The sequence below is a fragment of the Salmo salar genome, chromosome ssa13, assembly GCF_905237065.1.
Source record: "Salmo salar chromosome ssa13, Ssal_v3.1, whole genome shotgun sequence".
NCBI lineage: Eukaryota > Metazoa > Chordata > Actinopteri > Salmoniformes > Salmonidae > Salmo > Salmo salar.
Window position 1 is genome coordinate 86,233,670 of NC_059454.1, and position 24,659 is coordinate 86,258,328.

The window sequence follows — 24,659 nt, forward strand, 5'->3', positions numbered from 1 at the left end:
CATATGTGCTTCATATTGGACCCAGTCAAGTATGTACTTAATGTTTTGCATATTAAAGAGGAGAGAAACAGAGGATCGGTGAATCCAGCAGCACTCTCTAAGCCATCTATTTAAAACATAGGCTTCAGATGGAACACCTGTCTTACAGAGACAGATCAAAGTTTTGGATGTAAAATAATGATAAACAACATTTATTTTGTTCAGCTAAGAAATGTGGCTGTTGAAATATATACACTGCATGTACAAAATATTAGGAACACCTTCCTAATATTGAGTTGCACCCCCTTTTTCCCTCAGAACAGCTTCAATTCATCAGGGCATGGACTACAAAGTGTCTAAAGCGTTCCACAGGGATGCTGGCCCATGTTGACTCCAATGCTTCCCACAGTTGTGTCAAGTTGGCTGGATGTCCGGTGGGAGATGGACCATTTTTGATACACACAGGAAACTGTTGAGCGTGAAATACCCAGCAGCATTGCAGTTCTTGACACATTCAAACCGGTGCGCCTGGCACCTACTACCATACCTCGTTCAAAAGCACTTAAATCTTTTGTCTTTCCCACTCACCCTCTGAAAGGCACACATACACAATCCATGTCTCAAGGCTTAAAGAAATCCTTCTTTAACATATCTCCTCCTCTTCATCTACACTGATTGAAGTGTATTTAACAGGGATCATAGCTTTCACCTCGTCAGTCTGTCAGTTGCTCCTAATGTTTTGTACACACACAGTGGTGCCTTGCGTAAGACACACATTCTACTGTGCAGGGTCAATGCACCATATGTTATAGATTTTTTTATAAAAGACGACACGAGATAAATCCATAGGAAAAATTTATTTATCAATATGCAATATCAGGATTTCAAACTTGGCTCATGGAATTTCCATTCCATAGTAACTGGTTATGTTGAACATGGGTGGAAGCTGCGTGTGAACGAAAGGCGAAATATATGAACATGGAGCAGACGCAAAAAAACTAATTCACTGGGATTGCATACATGTACATTGAAAATAATACTGAATCATGAACAGAAATAAAACAATGATAATAATGACTTACTGAGGGCAGGGAAAGTGAGCAACCGGTCACACTGAACAAGCCATTACTGTTTAAACTGTATTGATCAGGAAAACCAAACCAAATAATGTAGATATTTTCCTTCTTACTCTAATAGTATGGAGATGTTTTAAGTTCACACTTCAGCTATCAGGTTGCTAAGCACTGCTGTAATATTTTTGAACTATGCGAGTGACCTGGCCACCATACACAGCACAGCAGAGGTGGGCTGAATTTGGCTGTGTGGCTGATAGCTGAGGAAATGTCTGGGGCTTGAGCTGCTTTCTCATTAGAGAGAGCCAGAGATAATATCGTGATAATCTGCAGAGGTCAAGAGAGCGTGTCCATTTCACCTTGAGGGGTGTCGAAAGACTGAGATAGAGCCATGTATGTTGGCCTTATTTATTTCCCAAAGTCGCAAGCTCAGCAGACCTCCTCCAAGCACAATGCTTCTTCTTCACCTTGGACTCTCACAACTAGAGATGGAATTACTGTATCCTTGGTCAGTGAGACCATACAGAGAGTTTAGGGAAACTTGTACAGAAAGATGCCTGGAATAATGTATTGCTCATCTGACTATTTCTAATCAGCATGGGTACATTATTTTTTACCTTTGGAGCATTGTATTATACTCAGACTCATCTTGATCAAAACATCAAGGCATCAAGTATTTACTTGGTTGCTCACCATACCCTGTTTTTAAAGTTCACTAACAGATCCATCGATTTCAAGATGTGACTGTGTCACAGAGAAAATCTATAAAATGTATAGGAGAGTATCTGGCCCTTCTCTAGACTCCCAATCCAGTCCCCCACCCACCCACAAACAGTCTGTGACAGCAAGAATGAAACTGAGGGGAAATAATGTTTCTCATGTTGTATGTATGTGGTGAACAACAATACCATTTTCTTCTTTCCTTGCAAGGCCTGGCACTTAAAACACCCGCTCTAAGAGATTTGTGTCTATAAAAAAATCAAGATTTATACAAAATGTCTTTCCAGAAACACACCTATTTACAAAATTCTGCATAAAAAAAAAACACATTTTACGTTCATAAATGGGTCTCTATTAAATGTAACTTTAAAATGGTACTTTTTCACATATTTACATTATTTTAGGCCACTGTACTACCAAAAATAAAAACAAAAAACAAACAATAAACAAGCAGTAAAGGGACATCACATGTTACTTCTAGGACTACAGGGTATTGTGTTACTGTAAATAATTGAAGATCACACAGTGGTGTACACATTATCCTTAAACATTGTGAAGATGAGCATTGTGTAATAAACTATACCTTTACCCAATGACAAACAACACACGACAATAAAACAATGCTTGTTCAATATCTAAAGAATTAGGATTCTGTTTGTCACCAGTTTGTCATTGACTTAATTTGAACTTTATTCTTAACACTTTATGATAAAACTTAGTTACAGTATAATTCAGTTCAAAACAAACAAAATATGTTTAAAAAATGTCAAATCATGGTTAGAGTCATATTTGCATATGTTGTAGACATAATTTATTTCTGTAATGTAAGTGATAATGTACAAGACACCGGGAAGGCAAAAGTAAACTTTGAGGCTATTTTTGAGCGAAACAATGTTAATTTATCCAAATAAATCCAGACTGAAAAAAATATAATGTTTCAAAAGAACAGTCAATCTGCTCTAACCCTCAAAGCAAACAAATATGTCAGTCTACAGTCACGTCCATCTAAATATAATAATAGTGAATCTGCTCTCTTATCTGAAACAATGCCAACAAACTGGTGGCACATGTCCTGCTCTCGTTGATAAACTTCTTAATAACTTAAAATAATCTCAATGTTATCAACATGAAAAGTATGCCAGAGTAATTCTACTGTAAATACATGACAGTATCTATCTTGTTTCAAAATAAACACACACGACTAGACTATGGGACCCACTTAAGTACATGGAGATAAGATATTGAAACAGAAAACATGTGTGATGATTCATGTTGAAAACGATTTGGTACCAGTGTAATCTTGCCTGGTCTTTGAGGATGCCAGGTGATAGGAATGGTAAGTCATTAGTCCTCCTCCTGAAGACACCAGAGATGTTTTAGCGCCATCCCGTTGCGGTTGTAACAAGGGTAAAACTCTTTAGGAATTAAAAAAGCCTTTTTGTGAGTAGGAACAGTTTAAGATAAATATGTACTGTATTGCAATTACGTTTGTACAACAATTTGTAATGTAGCAGAATCATTACTTACTTTAAGTGTCCACTCTGTACCTCTCTTGTCTGTGCTGTTTTTTTTTTAAAAAGGTTTGGTTTTCCCATCATCGCAAGGCTGAGGAGAATAGGGACTGGAGCTGGTTTCCAAACTCTTTCCATTGTCCTAAAACAAGCTTTTATGGAGATGCACAGCACGTTGGAAATTACCTGCATCCCTTCTCATTCTGAGCACACGACTGATCCAGGCACCATGCCTAAGTGGCTATGAATGAATTCAGACTCAAACATGAATGTGGCAAACAATAAAACCATCCTTAGCTACATCCCTAGAATTCCACTGTCTCCGGGCGCAGAACTATCACTACAAATGTCATACCGTTAGGTGAACGCAAATCATTCCCTCCGAAGTCATCCAATTCTTCTGAGAGCACGGCCTTTAGGTGGGAGCAAAAGGCTCTGCTCCTTTGATAACATCTTAATTGCTTCCACACCTTTTTCTGCTCAAACAAATTTGATCTTGTTATTCTTTTTCACAAAGGGGAAAACTTGGAGTGAAAACCCTCGAGGCCGCTCAGACACAGAAGTGACCTGTCATTTTGAAACATAACCTTTTCGTTTTCTTTAAATTTATTTCAGTCATGATGACCTCTCACCGCAATTGAGTATGAGCTATTTGTTTTTCATTAATTCACATCCAGGGTGAGACATGTTCATTGCTAGTTTTTTCCCACCACAGTTGCATACCTGACTTTGCCTGTTCGGACACGCTTAAAGAAGTATAACAGGAGACACGTACTGGGACCTACATATGTAAGTGTTTTTTTTTATATAAACAGAAAGAGTGGACAACCTCAAAATAGCCATTAATGACACCGATCCTGCTACATGTGACAAAGTATCAGTAAAGGATACATGAAAAATATTAATATTTACCATAATATAGTATGTATTAACTAGATATTCAGTAGAAATATTAATATTTACCATAATATAGCATGTATTAAGTAGATATTCAGTAGAAAAGAAACAAAATGTTGAAGGAGCAGACACTGGTGAAAAGGAAGCTACTGTAGGTGACAGATAAAAAACAATAGCGCAGGTAAAACACATTGTTGTGAAAGGGAAGTGTATTTTGCTGTCATCACACTGTGCCTTTTTCTGTCTCTGAGCAAACCATGGAGGCTTCATTACAGGAATGGAGCCCATGAGTGACAGCCCTATTGCAGGGTCCTTTGTTTGTGTAGTATACCCTGTTTGCAACTCGTCTCCATTGTCAGAGTGAAGGCTTCTCTACGCCATAGGCTTTACCATCTTACAGTCTTCTCAGACACACAGTATAGCAAAACTTGGGTGAATTAAAATTTCTAGCTTGAAGCAGGAAGAGAAGACTACACAAACCCTCCAAAACCTGCCTTTGGCCTATCCGGAAACATAAAACATGTTTTCAACTACTGTGTCCAGGACAACCTTCTTTCATTTTTGTTCTTGTGTCACTATTTTGAACATCAAAAGTGTCTTTCAACATCAGACGGACAAGGTAGTAAAAGGTAGGCCAGAATTCTCCCCTACAGCAAGCATCCTAGACATAGTCATTGCCTTAGACCTTGTAGTAGATGTTGGCTGGGCTTTGCGCTGGCATCTCCTGGACTATATAAACCGGATGGCCGTATTCCCCGCTCACCTTCTCGTAATGGGGGCAGTAGTTGTTTTCTGTAGTCCGTAGCGGGATGATGATGTCACTGGGTTCAGAGCCGGCGTTCCCAGAGCACTTGGGGCTGGCCAGCGTGCTGAGTGACAGAGCGGTGGTCCGCTGCTGGGTGTGCTTGCGGTTCCTCTTCTTCAGCTTGATCAGCAGGACGATGAGGATGATGATGATCAGGAGGAAGATGACGCATCCCGCCCCGATGACTGCAAACAGCGCTGGCTTGGAGGCAAAGAAACCCTCCGCTGAGTTGGACGAGTCTGACTTGTTGTCCTGGTTCATGGTGTCTGTTGATGGGAGAAAAAAGGAATCAGTTAGCAGCAGGGAAAGAACGAGCGGTGGTCTGCTTGGCAGACTGTCAGACAAAGCTGTACTGTTGCTGATCATGATAGAGGTGCAACCCTGCGAGTGTGCAAATGAGTTCTCAAAGAGAAAAAAGGCTTCTTCCATTATTTCTCTGAATTGAGTGTGTAACTAGGGGCTTCCTGACTGTGTGGCCTTTGTGAGCATGTGGGGGTGTCAGTTTTAGACAGATGATAGCTCATTTCTTCTTGGCATGCATCTTGAGAGCGAGGGGAGGATTAAACTGTGTATGTTTAGCCATATGTTATAACTCCACATGAGGGGGTAAAGGAAGAGAAACTGTTTAAATGTATATTACCGGCTTGAGGGAAAAGAAAACACCAGTCTCTCATTAGACACAGAGGATGAGGACTGAGTCCAATTAGAGTGGCATGCCTATTTCCTGTGTGGTCCTGAAGCCTCCCTCCCCTTCTTCACTATTTATACTCCACTGCATCCCAGCTCAGCCTGCCTGGAAGCACAGTTTCCACCGCTGTCTGTCTGCCTGGGAGCATAGCTTCCACTGCTGCCTGTCTTTCTGGGATCATAGCTTCCACTGCTGCCTGTCTGTCTGGGAGCATAGCTTCCACTGCTGCCTGTCTGTCTGGGAGCACTGCTGCCTGGCTGCCTGGGAGCATAGCTTCCACTGCTGCCTGCCTGCCTGGGAGCACAGCTTTGAGGGCTGCCTGCCTGCCTGGGGGCATCGCTTCCACTGCTGACTGCCTGCCCAATGCTGCTGCCGCACTGTCAAACCGGAGGCTGCTAGCTACAGTGCCTTGCAAAAGTATTCATCCCCCTTGCCGTTTTTCCTATTTTGTTGCATTACAACCTGTAATTTAAATGGATTTTTATTTGGATTTCATGTAATGGACATACACAAAATAGTCCAAATTGGTGAAGTGAAATGAAACATTTTTAAAACTTAAAGTGGTGCGCGCATATGTATTCACTCTCTTTGCTATGAAGCCCCTAAATAAGATCTGGTGCAACCAATTACCTTCAGAAGTCATATAATTAGTTAAATAAAGTCCACCTGTGTGCAATCTAAGTGTCACATGATCTCAGTATATATACAGACCTGTTCCGAAAAGCCCCAGAGTCTGCAACACCACTAAGCAAGGGGCACCACCAAGCAAGCGGAACCATGAAGACCAAGAAGCTCTCCAAACAGGTCAGAGACAAAGTTGTGGAGAAGTACAGATCAGGGTTAGGTTATAAAAAAATATCTGAAACTTTGAACATCCCACAGAGCACCATTAAATCCATTATTAAAAAATGGAAAGAATATGGCACGACAACAAACCTGCCAAGAGAGGGCCGCCCACCAAAACTCACGGACCAGGCAAGGAGGGCATTAATCAGAAAGGCAACAAAGAGACCAAAGATAACCCTGAAGGAGCTGCAAAGCTCCACAGCGGAGATTGGAGTATCTGTCCATACGACCACTTTAAGCCTACACGCCACAGAGCTGGGCTTTACGGAAGAGTGACCAAAAAAAAGCCATTGTTTAAAGAAAAAAATAATCAAACACGTTTGGTGTTCGCCAAAAGGCATGTGGGAGACTCCACAAACATATGGAAGAAGGTACTCTGGTCAGATGAGACAAAAATGTTGCTTTTTGTCCATCAAGGAAAATGCTATGTCTGGCACAAACCCAACACCTCTCATCACCCCGAGAATAACCATCCCCACAATGAAGCATGGTGATGGCAGCATCATGCTGTGGGGATGTTTTTAAAAAAAAAATAATCGGCATGGAATGAGAAACTGGTCAGAAATGAAGGAATAATGGATGGCGCTAAATACAGGGAAATTCTTGAGGGAAACCTGTTTCAGTCTTCCAGAGATTATTCACCTTCCAGCAGGACAATGACCCTAAGCATACTGATAAAGCAACACTTGAGTGGTTTAAGGGGAAACATTTAAATATCTTGGAATGGCCTAGTCAAAGCCCAGACCTCAATCCAATTGAGAATCTGTGGTATGACTTAAAGATTGCTGTACACCAGAGGAACCCATCCAACTTGAAGGAGTTGGAGCAGTTTTGCCTTGAAGAATGGGCAAAAATCCCAGTGGCTAGATTTGCCAAGCTTATAGAAACATACCCCAAGAGACTTGCAGCTGTAATTGCTGCAAAAGGTGGCTCTACAAAGTATTGACTTGGGGGGGGGTAGTTATGCACGCTCAAGTTTTCAGATTTTTTGGTTTATTTCTTGTTTGTTTCACAAAAAAATATGTTGCATCTTCAAAGTGGTAGGCATGTTGTGGAAATCGAATGATACAAACCCCCCAAAATAATCCATTTTAATTCCAGGTTGTAAGGCAACAAAATAGGAAAAATGCCAAGGGGGGTGAATACTTGCGTAAGCCACTGTACGTTTACACTGGGGATGGAGGGATGGATTCCACAGTGAACCAAATCTCAGCTCTTATTATTTGTTCATTTATTTTGCAGGGTAAGATGACCTTGATGAAAGAGGAAGGAAATCCCATTTCAAAGTTGGGAGATGGAAAACAACAGACTATTGATCGTACATGAGACCATAGAGCCCAATGTGTGTGTTGAAGGCAATGGAAGTCTGTCAGTCCCCACTGCTTTTATTTTCCTGCTTGTCAAAAATATGTTGAGTGAACAAAAGACTTGTTTGTTCTCGCTCACATTAATGAAGACCACCTGCCAGTTAATAAGAGGACGTTATTGTGACACGGAACATTGGCTTTCCTCAAGATCGTCTGAATGATTATGAAACACTAGAATTATTCAAATTACTTCTGGGTGAACAAATTTTCACATTTGCACCTAACTGTAGGCCCATGCCAACACTTCAGAATGTTCTGAATAATTTATAGAAATCTATTCTGGCTATCTCTCTACCCAGTTTAATTTAGATGTTGAGCATGAATGACTGTACAGAACGTGTTATTTATCATGTGTTTTCCTCATTCTACGGAGACCGCTTCTGCTTCCAAAGAGCTTAATAGCTCAGGAAAAATGTGCATACAAATTAAAGAGGTTTAACCTCTTTGTATTACAGAGAAAACAACATTTTACATTTATATCGATTGAATGATTGGCAGAAGGAAGCAGTTTCCCTTGTTAAAAGCATTTTTCTGAATGCTTAATCCCCTCCTGTACTCCCTGTTCACCCACGACTGTGTGGCCGCACACGACTCCAACACCATCCTTAAGTTTGCTGATGACCAGATGGTGGTAGGCCTGATCACCGACGACGATGAGACAGCCTATAGGGAGGAAGTCAGTTACCTGGCAGTGTGGTGCCAGGACAACCACCTCTCCCTCAACGTTAGCAGGGCAAAGGAGCTGATCGTGGACTACAGGAAACGGAGATCAGAGCACGCCCCCATCCACATCAACGGGGCTGTAGTGGAGCGGGTCGAGAGCTTCAAGTTCCTCAGTGTCCACATCATTAAGGAATTAACATGGTCAACACTCACCAACACAGTCGTGAAGAAGGCATGACAACGCCTCTACCCCCTCAGGAGGCTGAAAATATTTGGCATGGGCCCTCAGATCCTCAAAAAGGTATACAGCTACACCATTAAGAGCATCTTGACTGGCTGCATCACCGCTTGGTATGGCAACTGTTTGGCATCTGACCACAAGGCGCTAAAGAGGGTGGTGCAGACGGCCCAGTACATCACTAGGGCCGAGCTCCCTGCCATCCAGGACCTCAATACCAGGTGGTGTCAGAGGAAGGCCCGGAAAATTGTCAAAGACCCAAGCCACCCAAGCCATAGACTGTTCACTCTGCTACAGCACGGCAAGCGGTACCGGAGCGCCAAGTCTGGAACCAAAAGGCTCCTGAACAGCTTCTACCCCCAAGCCATAAGACTGCTGAACATTTAATCAAATGGCCACCGGACTATTACATTGCAAAAAAGGGTCACTGACTCTCTTACACTGAATCTATGCACAATCACTGGACTCACACACTCAGACATTATTACACTGACACTCCAACACACACTACATATGCTCACACCCACACACACGCACACTGACGCCACACACAATTTCACATGCTTCACATACACTGCTGCTACTCTGATTATTATCTATCCTGATTGCCTAGTCACTTTTACCCCTACCTACTGTAAATATTACCTCAACTACTTCGTACCCCTGCACATTGACTCGGTACAGGTACTCCTTGTATAAAGCCTCGTTATTTATTATGTTACTATTTCTTACTTTTTAACTGTGCATTGTTGGGAAAGGGCTCGTAAGCATTTCATGGTAAAGTCTACCCCTTTTAACACGGGTCGTATAAAGGGGACCAAGGCGCAGCATGTAGAGTGCTCATATTTTATTAATGATAACACTTAAACAGAAAATAACAAAAATGACAGCCAACAGTTCCGTCAGGTAACTAACATACAAAACGGAAAACAACTACTCACAAAACCCCATAGACAAACCCCAACTTAAATATGATCTCCAATTAGAGACAACACGAACCAGCTGCCTCTAATTGGAGATCATCAAAACTCAACCTAGAACTAGAAAAACAAGAACAAAACATAGAAACAAAAAACATAGACTGCCCACCCATATCACACCCTGACCTAAATAAACAGAAAAACACAGCTCTCCTAGGTCAGAGCGTGACAGTACCCCCCCCCAAAGGTGCGGACTCCCAGCCGCAAACCTGAACCTATTGGGGAGGGTCCGGGTGGGCATCCATACTTGGCGGTGGCTCTGGTTCCGGGCGTAGAGCCCCCACCGCCCGCTGATCCCCCCGCTTCTGTGTGTCCGGAGGAACCAGACCGTGGATCATCGCCGGTGGCTTTAGACCGCCAACCGCCGTTGAAGACTCCGGGCTGCAGACCGCCGTTGAAGACTCCGGGCAGGGGAGCGTCGCTGGAGGCTCCGGGCAGGGGAGCGTCGCTGGAGGCTCCGGACTGAGGAGCGTCGCTGGAGGCTCCGGACTGAGGAGCGTCGCTGGAGGCTCCGGACTGAGGAGTGTCGCTGGAGGCTCCGGACTGGGAAGCGTCATTATCGGTTCCGGACTAGTGACCGCTGCTGCTGGCTCCATGCCATGGATCATCTCTACAGGTTCCGCGCCATGGATCATCACAGGAGGCTTCTTACCAAGGATGATCTCTACAGGTGCCGGGCCATGGATTATTCCTACAGGCTTCGTGCCAGGGTTTATCCCTACAGGCTCCGGACCATGTATAACCCCTTCAGGCTTTTTGCCAAGGATTATTTCAACAGGCTCCAGGCCATGGATCATCACTAGAGGCTTCGTGCCATGGATCATCTCTATAGGCTTCGCACCATCGCTTATCACTGGAGGCTTAGATCGTGGAGCTGAAACAGGTCTCACCGGACTAGGAAGACGCACTGAGGACCGAGTGCTCAATGCAGGCACCGGCCATACTGGGCTATGGAGGCGAACTGGAGGGAGAGTGCGAGGAGCAGGCCCAGAACGTACTGGATTATGGAGGCGCACTGGAGGGAGAGCGTGATAGGCAGGCACATGCTCACCACAATAAGCATGGGGAGTTGGCTCAGGTCTCAGTCCTGGCCCAGCCAAACTACCTGTGTGCCCCCCCAAAAAAATGTTTTGGGGCTGCCTCTCGTTCTTCCCCGGTAGGCTCCGATACCTCTCTATTACTTGGCCCCAAGTCCAGTTTCTCCTTTCCGTCCACTCCTTGTGTGACCAGGTGTCCATTTCTGCCTGGGCACGCCGCTTGATCCAATCATGGTGGGTAGTTCTGTAACACGGGTCGTATAAAGGGGACCAAGGCGCGGCGTGTAGAGTGCTCATATTTTATTAATGATAATACTTAAACAGAAAATAACAAAAACGACAGCCAACAGTTCCGTCAGGTAACTAACATACAAAACGGAAAACAACTACTCACAAAACTCCATAGACAAACCCCAACTTAAATATGATCTCCAATTAGAGACAACACGAACCAGCTGCCTCTAATTGGAGATCATCAAAACTCAACCTAGAACTACAAAAACAAGAACAAAACATAGAAACAAAAAACATAGACTGCCCACCCATATCACACCCTGACCTAAATAAACAGAAAAACAGCTCTCCTAGGTCAGAGCGTGACACACCTGTTGTATGTGGTGCATGTGACAAATAAAATTGGATTGGATTTACCTATGATATCTGTGCTCCTCTGTCAAAGCAGGGCGATGCTTCAACACAACAAAGGCAAAGCATTGTAACGAATATCTCACAGTATCTTTTAACTTTATAGCAGAGGGATAAACCTCCCAAAAGTATCCCTAAATGTTTAAATGACGAAGTATTTGTAAGTTGAAACGTATCATTTTGGTTCTGTTGGCAGCTCTGACAATAAACCCATGCATATTTTGTCTGCTGTCCTGATTGGCTTTGGATCAGTTGTGTGCGTTTGGCCGCGTTCAGCTGTGGAGCTGTGCAGACAGGCATGATAAACCATCGACCTTTATTACATTCCTCTTCACCCGAGGTATGAGAGCTCTCGGGTAAGTCAGACTCAACAGGTTGTTATGGCGGCGCTCTTCTTCCTTCTATGCAGTTAAAGGAATAGGACAGAAACAAAAGTTCAAAGAAACACACATCAAGAAAAATGTCTGCCAAACCTTCACATTGAAAGAAAACCGCACTGTGGGAGACTTGGCAACTGTCCATGACGAGAGGGAAGGCCACTTTTTCCAGAACATCTGATTTTATTTTGTCCTGCAGCAGAGCCAGAACCCTTGGGCCCAAATGACTTTCTAAACCTATATAAACTTCAGCATTTTCTGCTTCCCCGTAAAAAAATACCATTCTGGTGACTGAAACCCTAGCAAAATAAATACAAATGGATCTATCCAATGCGCAGAAATCCTGCTCTTTATCTGTGGCTAGATCTCAGCCTAACAGCTAGGATTTTAATTTTTCATTGCCACACTTGAGCACCGTGTCTATCCACATTACTACTCAGCATAATTAAAAAAGTGGATCAGTGTAACTTTCTCAAACCAAAAGGGAAAAATATAATGTGTGTGTGTGTGTGTGTGTGTGTGTGTGTGTGTGTTGTGTATGTATCCACAAACATTGTAAACAAACAAAATATTTGACCAACTGGGGACATTTTGTTAGTCCCCACAAGGTCAAATGCTATTTCTAGTGGGTTTAGGGTTAAGGTTAGAATTAGGGTTAGGTGCTAGGGTTAGGTTAAAGGTTAGGGTTAAGGTTAGGGTTAAGGTTAGGGGTTAGGGAAAATAGGATTTTGAATGGGACTGAATTGGGTTTCCCCACAAGCTTAGTTATACAATACTGTGTGTGTGTGTGTGTGTGTGTGTGTGTGTGTGTGTGTGTGTGTGTGTGTGTGTGTGTGTGTGTGTGTGTGTGTGGCGGATGTGGGGGAGCATTGTACAGAGAACAATGGTTTCACAGAGTGGGATACAGTATTGGAAGCAAAACCATGACCTTTTGGCATTGAAGGTTACAGTCAAATCTTGAACACTGATAATAAGGACTAGAGCACAAAACCGGGAAACAGGGGTCATACTGTGGCAAATACTCCTTTTCCCACAAGTCTGAGCATCCTCACCTTTGTTGCCCGACTCCACGGCCCCACCACTGCCCCCCTTCTTATTTGGTTTGGTGGTTGTCTCCTTCACAACGTTTTCCTCTTGGCTGGGCTTCTCTGTTATCACTGGGTCCGGTACAACTGTGTTCGGGTCTGCAATTTGGACGAAGAACGTTAACAAAGTTAGATTCCAATGTGAATATTGTAAATGCTGTTGGTCCTTTTAGTATCATTTTCCAATAAAGATTTGAAATGGGGTGTGGAATGGGAGCCATAGTAATCAGTTCCTTTGACCCCAATTTTATGTCCTAATTAAAGCCAATGAATATAAAGTCTGAGGCATGCATGACAGTGTCTGCTATAACCTGCCAAATGAAGCTATAAAAAAGGCATTAGTCATTTTTTGCGGTAACACTTCACTTGACATATAGCGTCATAACACGTTATGACACGATCATAACCATGTCATAATATGTCATAACAGCTGACAACCTGTTATAATATGGTCATAACACTGTCACGACACATATTTAGACCTGTTGTGACATACAGTATATTGTGTTATTTTATGGCTGGTTATGACGCCTACATAAGAGTATCAAAACCCCAAAAACCTACCACACAAGGCAAAATATTCCATTACACCATAGCCTACGTGTCAACTGTATGTTTGTTTGTTTTTTATTGACCATATTAAATTATTATATTAATTGCACACATATTGATGTCAGACACGCACCTACCCCAATGCTCTGTTGCTGATGACTGGGATGAATGCAGGAGCAGATTTCAGGAGCAGGACAAGACACCCTCTTTTTGACTGATATAACGGCATGCACGTGATAGGCCTATCTGGCTTATATGATTATGATGGTCATAATGCTTCTTGAAAGTGTCATAAAGTGTATTTTCTTAGTCCAAGTGAAGTGACACAGGATGGTCATAATGTTTCTTGACAGTGTCATAAAGTGTATTTTCTTAGTCCAAATAAAGTGACAAAGGATGGTCATAATGCTTTATGAGAGTGTCATATTTTCTATAAGTTATTTAAAATATGATGGAAAAAAACATGACTGTAAAGAATTCATTACAAACAAAGGATTTTATAAACAAACTTTCAAACAAAAGGAAACTTCTTAGCAGGGAAAACAATTATCTGAATAAATCATTTGAATAAATGTAGGTGTCATAACCAGCCATAAAATAATGTAATATACTGTATGTCACAACAGGTGTAAATATGGGTTATGACCATATTATGACATGTTATGTCAAGTTATGTCAGCTGTTGTGACATATTATGACATGGTTATGAGCGGTGTCAAGTAAAGTGTTACCCTTTTTGCATTGTTCCCCTGAGTGCCATCAATGTAAAAGCATAATGAGAGTAGTCTGAATACTCTGGCATTAAGGGAGATTCCATCGACTGGAAAATCATTAAAGTGTACATCAGAGGCTGGTGGTAGGAGTTAAAGGAGGACAGGCTCATTGTAATGGCTGAAATGGAATACATGGAACAGAGTCAATCCAATAAATAGAACAGAGTTTCCATATGCTTGATGTGTTTGATACCATTCCATTTATTCCATTCTAGTCTTTACAATCAGACTTTACTCCTCCCACCAGCATTCCTCTGGTGTACATATGCTGTTTTACTGCCCCTCCTCCCAAGAGAACTATGTGATCTTGGAATTATTTTACTTTAATAGTTTGTAGAAAATATTCTAAACTAAATCAAGGAAACAAGTAGCACTTAAATGTCCAATTGTTCTATTGTTAGAATGGCATTTTTAAGAGCCCTGATGGAGGTCTAGCAGGGCCTAAAATAGTGTATAAGAGATCATACAAAATATTTTGCCGTGACTCATGTGGATGATGTTAAAAATATTTGTTAGTCTGATGTGATTAATAAGGAGCATCCAGACGCTGCACTTGATGCATTTATGAAATTGCTTCTTCCAATTATTGATAAACATGCACCTTTTAAGAAACTGACTGTTAGAACTGTTAAGGCTGCATAGATTGATGAGGAATTGAAAAACTGTATGGTTGAAATAGATGGGGCAAAAGGAGTGACTAATAAGTCTGGCTGCACACCTGACTGACTGACTTACTGCAAATTGAGAAATTATGTGACTAAACTCAACAAAAAGAAGAAACTGTATTGTGAAGCCAAGATCAATGATATAAAGAATTATGCAAAAAAACTTGATTACTTTAAATGAAATTATGGGCAGAAAGAAATTTAATTCCATCTTTCATCGAATCAGATGTCTTATTCATCACAAAACCATTTGATGTTGCTAATTATTTTAATGATTACTTAATTGGCAGACGTGGGAAAACTTAGTCAGGAAATGCCAACAACAAACTGTGAGCCATCGTACTCATGCATTAAAAAAATACAAAATAATGAAAGAAAAGCATTTCAAGTTTAAATTTTGTAAAGTTAGTGTGGGAGAGGTGGGAAAATTATTGTTATCTAATCAATAATGACAAACCTACTGGCATTGACAATTTATATGGAAAGCTACAAAGGAAGGTAGCTGACTCTAAAGCCACTCCTATCTGTCATATCTTTAATCTGAGCCTAGAGGAAAGTCTTTGTCCTCAAGCCTGGAGGGAAACGAAAGTCATTCCACTACCCAAGTGGTAAAGTGGTAAAGCGGCCTTTACTGGTTCTAACAGCAGACCTATCAGCTTACTGCCAGATCTTGGCAAACTGTTGGGAAAAAATTGTGTTTGACCAAGTACAATGCTATTTCTCTGTAAATAAATGAACAACAGACTTTCAGCATGCTTATAAAAAAGGGCACTCAACATGTACTGCACTGACACAAATGACTCATGATTAGTTGAAAGAAATGAATAAGAAGAAGATTGTGGGAGCTGTACTGTTAGATTTCAGTGTAGCCTTTGATATTATCCTGTTGGGGCTAGCGGGCAGTATTTTCACGGCTGGATAAAAAAACGTACCCGATTTAATCTGGTTACTAATCCTACCCAGTAACTAGAATATGCATATACTTATTATATATGGATAGAAAACACCCTAAAGTTTCTAAAACTGTTTGAATGGTGTCTGTGAGTATAACAGAACTCATTTGGCAGGCAAAACCCTGAGACATTTTCTGACAGGAAGTGGATACCTGATGTGTTGAATTACCTTTAAGCCTATGCCATTGAAACACACAGGGGTTGATTAATGTTTTGGCACTTCCTATTGCTTCCACTAGATGTCACCAGCCTTTACAAAGTGTTTTGAGTCTTTTACTGTGAGATCTGACCGAACAAGAGCCATGGAACGGTGATGGCCGATTAGACTCTGGCGCGAGTTCATGTTGGGTACCCTCGTTCCAATACGTTATAAAAGAGAATGCATTCGTCCACCTTGAATATTATTCATGTTCTGGTTAAAAAGGCACTAATGATTTATGCTATACAACGTTTGACATGTTTGAACGAACGTAAATATATTTTTTCCCCTCGTTCATGACGAGAAGTCCGGCTGGCTTAGATCATGTGCTAACAACACGGATCTTTTTGGATATAAATGATGAGCTTTTTTGAACAAAACTACATTCGTTATGGACCTGGGATTCCGGGAAGTGACATCTGATGAAGAGAATCAAAGGTAATGGATTATTTACATAGTATTTTCGATTTTAGATCTCTCCAACATGGCCGTTTGTATAGCAAAGCATATTTTTCTGGGCGCAGTGCTCAGATTATTGCAAAGTGTGATTTCCCAGTAAGGTTATTTTTAAATCTGGCAAGTTGATTGCGTTCAAGAGATGTAAATCTATAATTCTTTACATGACAATATAATATTTTACCAATGTTTTCTAATTTTAATTATTTAATTTGTGGTGCTGACTTGACTGCCGGTTATTGGAGGGAAACGATTTCCTCAACATCAATGCCATAGTAAAACGCTGTTTTTGGATATAAATATGAACTTGATAGAACTAAAAATGCATGCATTGTCTAACATAATGTCCTAGGAGTGTCATCTGATGGAGATTGTAAAAGGTTAGTGCATCATTTTAGCTGGTTTTATGGTTTGGTGACGCCTGTCTTTGAATTGACAAAACATTACACACAGCTATTGTCAATGTACTCTCCTAACATAATCTAACTTTATGCTTTCGCCGTAAAACCTTTTTGAAATCGGACAACGTGGTTAGATTAAGGAGATGTTTATCTTTCAAAGGGTGTAAGATAGTTGTATGTTTGAAAAATTTGAATTTTGACATTTATTTGGTTTCAAATTTGCCGCTCTTGAAATGCACCTGCTGTTGATAGGGTGCACCACGGGTGGGACGCTAGCGTCCCACATAGCCCCAAGAAGTTATTGATCATAACCTGTTGTTGAGAACTTTTGTGTTATGGCTTTTCAAATTTTCAAATCGGAGGGCCTCTGGCAGTCTCTATGGGGGTACCACAGGGTTCAATTCTTGGGCCAACTCTTTTCTCTGTATACATAAATGATGTCGCTCTTGCTGCTGGTGAATCTCTGATCCACCTCTACGCAGACGACACCATTCTGTACACTTCTGGCCCTTCTTTGGACACTGTGTTAACAACCCTCCAGACGAGCTTCAATGCCATTCAACTCTCCTTCCGTGGTCTCTAACTGCTCCTAAACACAAGTAAAACTAAATGCATGCTCTTCAACCGATCGCTGCCTGCACCTGCCCGCCTGTCCAGCATCACTTCTCTGGACGGTTCTAACTTAGAATTTGTGGACAACTACAAATACCTAGGTGTCTGGTTAGACTGTAAACTCTCCTTCCAGACTCACATCAATCATCTCCAATCCAAAGTGAAATCTCGAATTGGCTTCCTATTTCGCAACAAAGCATCCTTCACTCATGCTGCCAAACATACCCTCGTAAAACTGACCATCCTACCAATCCTCGACTTCGGCGATGTCATTTACAAAATAGCTTCCAATACCCTACTCAACAAGCTGGATGCAGTCTATCACAGTGCCATCCGTTTTGTCACCAAAGCCCCATATACTACCCACCACTGCGACCTGTACGCTCTCGTTGGCTGGCCTTCGCTTCATAATCGTCGCCAAACACATTGGCTCCAGGTCATCTACAAGACCCTGCTAGGTAAAGTCCCCCCTTATCTCCGCTCACTGGTCACCATAGCAGCACCCACCTGTAGCACGCGCTCCAGCAGGTATATCTCTCTGGTCACCCCTAAAGCCAACTCCTCCTTTGGTCGTCTCTCCTTCCAGTTCTCTGCTGCCAATGACTGGAACGAACTACAAAAATCTCTGAAACTGGAAACACTTATCTCCCTCACTAGCTTTAAGCACCAGCTGTCAGAGCAGCTCACAGATCACTGCACCTGTACATAGCCCATCTATAATTTAGCCCAAACTACTACCTCTTCCCCTACTGTATTTATTTATTTTATTTATTTTGCTCCTTTGCACCATATTATTTATATTTTATCTCTGAACTTTCTTCAAACTACAAATCTACCATTCCAGTGTTTTTCTTGCTATACTTTATTTACTTTGCCACCATGGCATTTTTTAGCCTTTACCTCCCTTATCTCACATCATTTGCTCACATTGTATATAGTCTTATTTTTTTTCTACTGCATCATTGATTGTATGTTGTTTTACTCCATGTGTAACTCTGTGTTTTTGTATGTTGTCGAACTGCTTTGCTTTATCTTGGCCAGGTCGCAATTGTAAATGAGAACTTGTTCTCAACTTGCCTACCTGGTTAAATAAAGGTGAAATAAATAAATAAATTTAAAAAAAACTGCCATATTGTGGATTCAGAGCTATCTATCTAATAGAACTCAGTGGGTTTTCTTTAATGGAAGCTTCTCCAATGTCAAACATGTAATGTGTGGTGTACCGCAGGGCAGCTCTGTAGGCCCTCTACTATTTTTTGAACAAGTTGAGGAGACTAAATTACTTGGTGTTACCTTAGATTGTAAACTGTCATGGTCGAAACATATAGATTCAATGGTTGTCAAGGTGGGGAGAGGTTTGTCCATAATAAAGAGATCCTCTGCTTTTTTGACACCACACTCAACAAAGCAAGTCCTGCAGGGCTAATATTAAATACTATGCATGCCAGTCTCTCTTGGCTAAAAGTTGAGGAAAGACTGACTGCGTCACTTCTTGTTTTTATAGAAACATTAATGTGTTGGAAATTCCAAATTGTTTGCATAGTCAACTTACATACAGCACTGACACACACACTTACCCCGCCAGACATGCCACCAGGGTTATTTTCACATTCTCCAGGTCCATAACAAATTCAAGGAAACGTACAGTACTATACAGAGCCATGAGTGCATGGAACTTCCTTCCATCTTATATAGCACAAGTGAAAAGCAAACCTGGTTTCAAAAAACAAATATAGCAACACCTCATGGCACAACGCCTCTGCCCCATGTGGCCTACTTGTTGTGTGTATGTACCAACATGTATGTGTAATTGATAGATGCACACACACACACTACATGTTCTAGTTTTCAAATGTATGTAAAGTCTTTTGTCTCTAATGTCTTTTTCGTTATGTGTCGGACGCCAGTAAGACTAACTGTCACCATTGGTGTCGGCTAATGGGGATCGTAATAAATTTAAACATAAAAAAGTATATTTAAATGCAAGGTGTTCACATTTATTTAACTAGGCAAGTCAGTTAAGAACAAATTCTTATTTACAATTATATCTTTTTTTAAATTTAACTAGGCAAGTCTACCGGGGAACAGTGGGTTAACCGCCTTGTTCAGGGGCAGAATGACAGATTTTTACCTTGTCAGCTCGGGGATTCGATCCAGCAATCTTTCCGTTACTGGCCCAACGCTCTAACCACTAGGCTACTTGCCGCCCCAAAATGGTGTGGCACCATATCTCCACCCCCAAAACAATATCACACATCTTAACATGACAGCCTGTTTAAAAAATACATTTTACATCCATAGCTATAAATATGACCAGAACGTTGTGTGCCTCTTTGGATGTTAACACAATATTTATAAAGGCATACTGATATTCATTTAAACAGCTCATTTTAAACCAGTTCATATTGCTGTGTGCTATGTCCTCAACTGGTTTTGCCTTGGGACCCAACTTGAACCAGGTTGTCTCAGTCGCAATCCAATATTTGTATCACCATTTTTTTCCCTAAAATGTAATCTGGAAAACTATTTTTTATACTATATTGATAGTAAATGTACCAATTATATGACAAGGGAACAACAGTCCCTACTTTTTCATTGTCAATAATTCCATTTTGCCCATATTCTTGATGAAGAATGTTAAGCCCTCTGGCTTGAGACCACAAAAATCAACCAAATCTGCGAAATAGCGCTGCTAATAACTATATTGAAAATACTGTGATTGAAGAAAAATAGTTCAGAGGTTAAATTATTAACAAATATAGGTTCATTATAATTTCTACACACTTTCTACCTGGTTTTAGTCGCTACCCATTCAAAACCTAATTTGGGTCGATACCCACCAGTTGAGAATCACTGATCGAAATGGCACCCTCAGTTTTCTCAGTCTGATTACAGTTAAGAGAACTATTGTGCCAGAAGCATTGGTGGTGTGATGTCTGCTACTGCTGGTTCTGAATGTGCAGCACAACATATGGGGCTGTCAACAACAACTGAAGAATCTCCACCCCCAAAACAATATCACACATCTTAAAATGACAGCCTGTTTAAAAAATTAATTTCACATCCATAGCTATAAATATCAAAGTGGTCAATTCAGCAGTTTCAAACATCGACAGGCCTTGCTCTTGCTCATTATACTAACATTGTAAAAGCTTTGGTTAGAGATGAGAGAGAGGCCATCAAAGCCATCAGCCTCCATTTAAACTAACCAGCATACAGTGCCACACCATCTAATTTCATGGGTTAATTGTCATCTGATAATTACATAAAATTCCATGTTCACACACAAATCAATAAATTGCAGTAATACAAGAGTGGCTCAGTATGAGGAAGTGCATCAGCTGATTCTGACACAGTCTGTTGTTACATGGAAAAGTCTAAACGGGATCCTTGGGACGTCCCAACTCTGAAGTCATCCCATTGAAGTTGACATTACAAATGGTTAAGGTAAGGGTTAAAGTTAGGGTTAAGTAAGATATATGGTTAGGGTTAAGGTTAGGTTTAGGGGTAGGGACGTCTCAAGGATTCCGGATAGCACTAACTGTCGTTACATATTCAGATATTAGTCATATAATCTTCTCCAATCATTGACATTTTGGTTGAAAAATGCATTTTGTTAGAGACAAAGTTCTCTCCATGAAAAATATATGCGTACCATTATTTTTACCAAGGGATTAGTACCGTGCTGTATATCGTCTTCTAATAATATGTTGTGTTGTTTTGTTCATTGTTTTGTGTGTTGTTTACAATCTTACTTTAGTGACCGTTGTCCTGGATGAGTCAGTGTAATAAAAACAAAGGAACGATACTATTTCCTCATTACTTCATTGTATGTGATTTGTTTCTCTGTGTCCACATTATTTGTGGCAAGAGAGTTTCTATGACTCACTGGTTGAAAATAAGACCCGATCCTTCAGCAAACACACAGCTGAATGTACTATGACCTAGCGTCAGTAACGTCATTGCTCCAAACCATAGAAAAATAAACTGTTGCATTCCAACCGTAACAGCCTGCACAAGACAGCAATGTTAATGACATAGCCTATATAATCGTTTGACTGTTTCCTAGCTCCTATCATAGTGGTTACCGTGTATTAAACACAGCTTTACGCAAACAAGTCTTGAGAAAGACAAAAGGAATGTCAAGCCAATGATGATAATTGTTATCTCAAGTCAGCTATAAAAATAATCCCCAGCCTATGCGGTAACAGCCCATATGTGTAGAATCAGAGTCTTATCGGCCGACCCTCTCTTTATGGTTTGTTTGTTTTGGATGTGACGGGGACTAGGGCAGGGTTTTAGACCGACCTTGACACTCCTAGCTTGACGCCAGACCCAGATGAGTGGGCCAATATACCAGTGAGGGGTTAAGGAGAGGGAGAGTGCATGTGATGATTGATGGTATCTATATGGAGACCTCCGTTTTTTTTCCAATGGTCTCATCTGTTTTACACAGCTGATAGTGCATGCGGTATATGTCTTTAATCCTTCATCACATTGATTTCTGCTGAAATGGTTTGTGTTGGCCTCGTAATCCACTGTCAGTGTAGTAATTTATTGAGACAAATGCATATACATGTTGCACAGAGTTATTTATAAAAGCTAGTGGGGGCATGCCATGGCAGATTAGACAACCTACATCACATCAATGTAGAATGCCTGGGAACTCTTGCCCCACTTATCTCAATGCATTGACATTCTGTTAAGGAGCACTCGGAGGCTGCTGCCTCATTTGGATAACAATGTCAACACTTATTTGAGTTTGTGACACTGTGTGAGAGACGAGGTTTAAATATGTTAAAGAGAGTGACAGTGTGTGAGAAACCTGGACACTTCAGGCAAAGCAATCTCATTCATGTTAGACCGACAGGCTGTCTAAGTAATAGGACAACAGGTAGCCTGTAACATGCTCTCTGAGAATGTCCTGAATATTTTCCACAGCTTTCATTTTCTCATTGTGTGAGTGTTCTTTTGGTATGTGTGAGAAAGTGTTCAGTGTGTCTCTGTCTGTATTTGCACAAGAGCTTTTCTTTTTTTTCATCTTTCCCTTCTCAAAAAAGAAAAGTAAAGAATGGAGTGACATGTGATGTCTGAGGCCCTTATTTTATGAGAGATGAAGTCACTAGATGACTCTCCACACACTGTGAGTAGCGGAGTGGAGTATCCCACTGTAAAAACCAATGCCTGGTTGTCTGGCTATATGAACAATAGTTCATGAAATGCTCCTCGTAATGACATTCCCCGTACAAAGCTTTCATTATCACTCATCCATAGTTATATCCTGCCTGGCTCTATTGTGACTGCCTTTTACTGTTTTTCTGGTGTTCCAGCCAGTCCACAGAGACGCTTACTTACCCTGGCCCACTTTCATGACGATCTTCATAGAGAGGGTGTTGCAGACCCCTCCTTCCCTGTTCTCCAGGCCCTCCAGGGTCCCATTGGAAGTGGCTGTGATGAGAGACAGGAAACAGCATTGGAACATAAATAATAATTACAGACACTCAGAATTAATGTACGGCTTGATTGTTCATTCATGAAGGGATCTCTATAAATCTATATATATGGCTATATCACCGCACACTGATGGATGCAATTATTTAATAGATAATTCAGAAAACTACACAATGGTTGCTGTCCATGCCTCATAAGATATCATCTAACCACTTGTGCTGAGAAAACACTTTTCTAACCCCATAATGTAGATACAGGTATAAACCTGTTGATGCTTACAACAGGTTTTCATCTTTTAACTGCACACTGGTAATGTCCGCTCGGGTTGTAGTTTGAGCACCACATAAATACAAGGCTCTTTATACATTCTTCTTGTGTGCGCTGTGTATATCTGTACACGAGGAAGGAAATGGATGATGAAAATGGATGATGAAAAGCCCTTGAGTGGGCTCTCCTCTTACTAAGACATGGCTGTGATAGTAATCTGATCCCAGGGGAATGTGGTGCTTTCAAAACACTGCTGAAATCATACATGTGGAGAGAGGAAGGTGTACACACTGCACAGTCCAACATTTTTATGTGTGGTAATCACATTTTTACCCACCTTCCCCCCTGACTCTCTACCCCTCCTCTTCAAAGCTTAAAGAGGTTTTTGTTCTTTCCTTTTTGCTGAAGAAATGTACCAAACATTTGGCAAGGCAAGTTATGCCAGAAGCAATTATGGCGAGCTGCAAATGCCAGGGGCTTAGCTTTCTCTTTCGGCATGCCCTGTAATTAGAGACTGGGTGGCACAGTGGCCTGCAGCCCTTATCTCTGAGGGGCTTTCCTTCAAATCAATACCCACTGAGGGGAGCTGAGGAGGCCAGGGGAAAGGGGAAGCCAATAGGGTCTCTGTCTCCCTGTGTTGCTCCTGTCAGCTCTGCTTCCCAAGGACTTAAGTCACAGAAACGGGGCGCAATTGGAACTCTCTAGTCTAAGTTGGGACAGAAAAGACCAAGGAGTGTGAATATGGATCGGGTTCTGGATAATTCTCTCAGCCCATAGATACAAGGGGGCGGTTTCCATGCCAGTGAAAGCCGGTGCCCCGCCCTGCCCCGTTTGATTCTTTTCAGACCTGCTCCGTGGGTATTTTCACCTCCAGAAACCTCCGCTTTTTTCTCCATCTGCTCCATTCTCCTCCTCACAAGGCACTAAAGGAACGGCCACCTTATTAGCTGGTCCAGATTCCCCCCTCATTAAGAGTCATGAATGAGTTGCCATGTAGGAGAGTGTTTGACTAATAAGGTCCCTCTCCAGGAGAATCAAAGCCCCTCTCAGTGAAGCCCAGTCACAATGGCGGTGGGCCGGTGAGAATGGGGCATGTGGCGCTGCTCCAGCAGAGGTATCCCACCACACCACTGGCTCAAATCACCAACTGCTCAACAACACAGAATGGGAGGCCTGTGAACCCGATTTCTCTCTTTCTTTCCCACATTTAGTTTTTCATTCTTCAAGGATGCAATTAGAAGACAGAGGACAAACCAAACTGGGTTCATTACAAACATTTTGGATTAGCAAATCATTCTTATGGCGTAGCCAGATAGAACAAAAGGAGAATGAGTTATTTTGTTTTACAGGCAAAGTTTAAAAGGAGCTTACATTGACGCCAATGTACTAATGAGACCCTGAATATATTGGCAGAAACAT

General features: G+C 41.5%; 1 protein-coding gene across 2 annotated transcripts in view; it reads right to left on the reverse strand.

The window, feature by feature from the left end:
- Positions 1 to 821: 821 nt before the first annotated feature.
- Positions 822 to 24,659, reverse strand: part of LOC106567780 (ephrin-B1) — a 77,345-nt gene continuing 53,507 nt past the window's right edge. For both annotated transcript variants that reach the window (XM_014137507.2, XM_014137508.2), the window contains exons 3-5: positions 22,878 to 22,970; positions 12,879 to 13,010; positions 822 to 5,251 (exon numbers count right to left, since the gene is read on the reverse strand). In XM_014137507.2, coding sequence (XP_013992982.1) covers positions 4,860 to 5,251; positions 12,879 to 13,010; positions 22,878 to 22,970 — 617 coding nt within the window. In that variant the 3' untranslated portion in view covers positions 822 to 4,859. The remainder of the gene's footprint in view (positions 5,252 to 12,878; positions 13,011 to 22,877; positions 22,971 to 24,659) is intronic.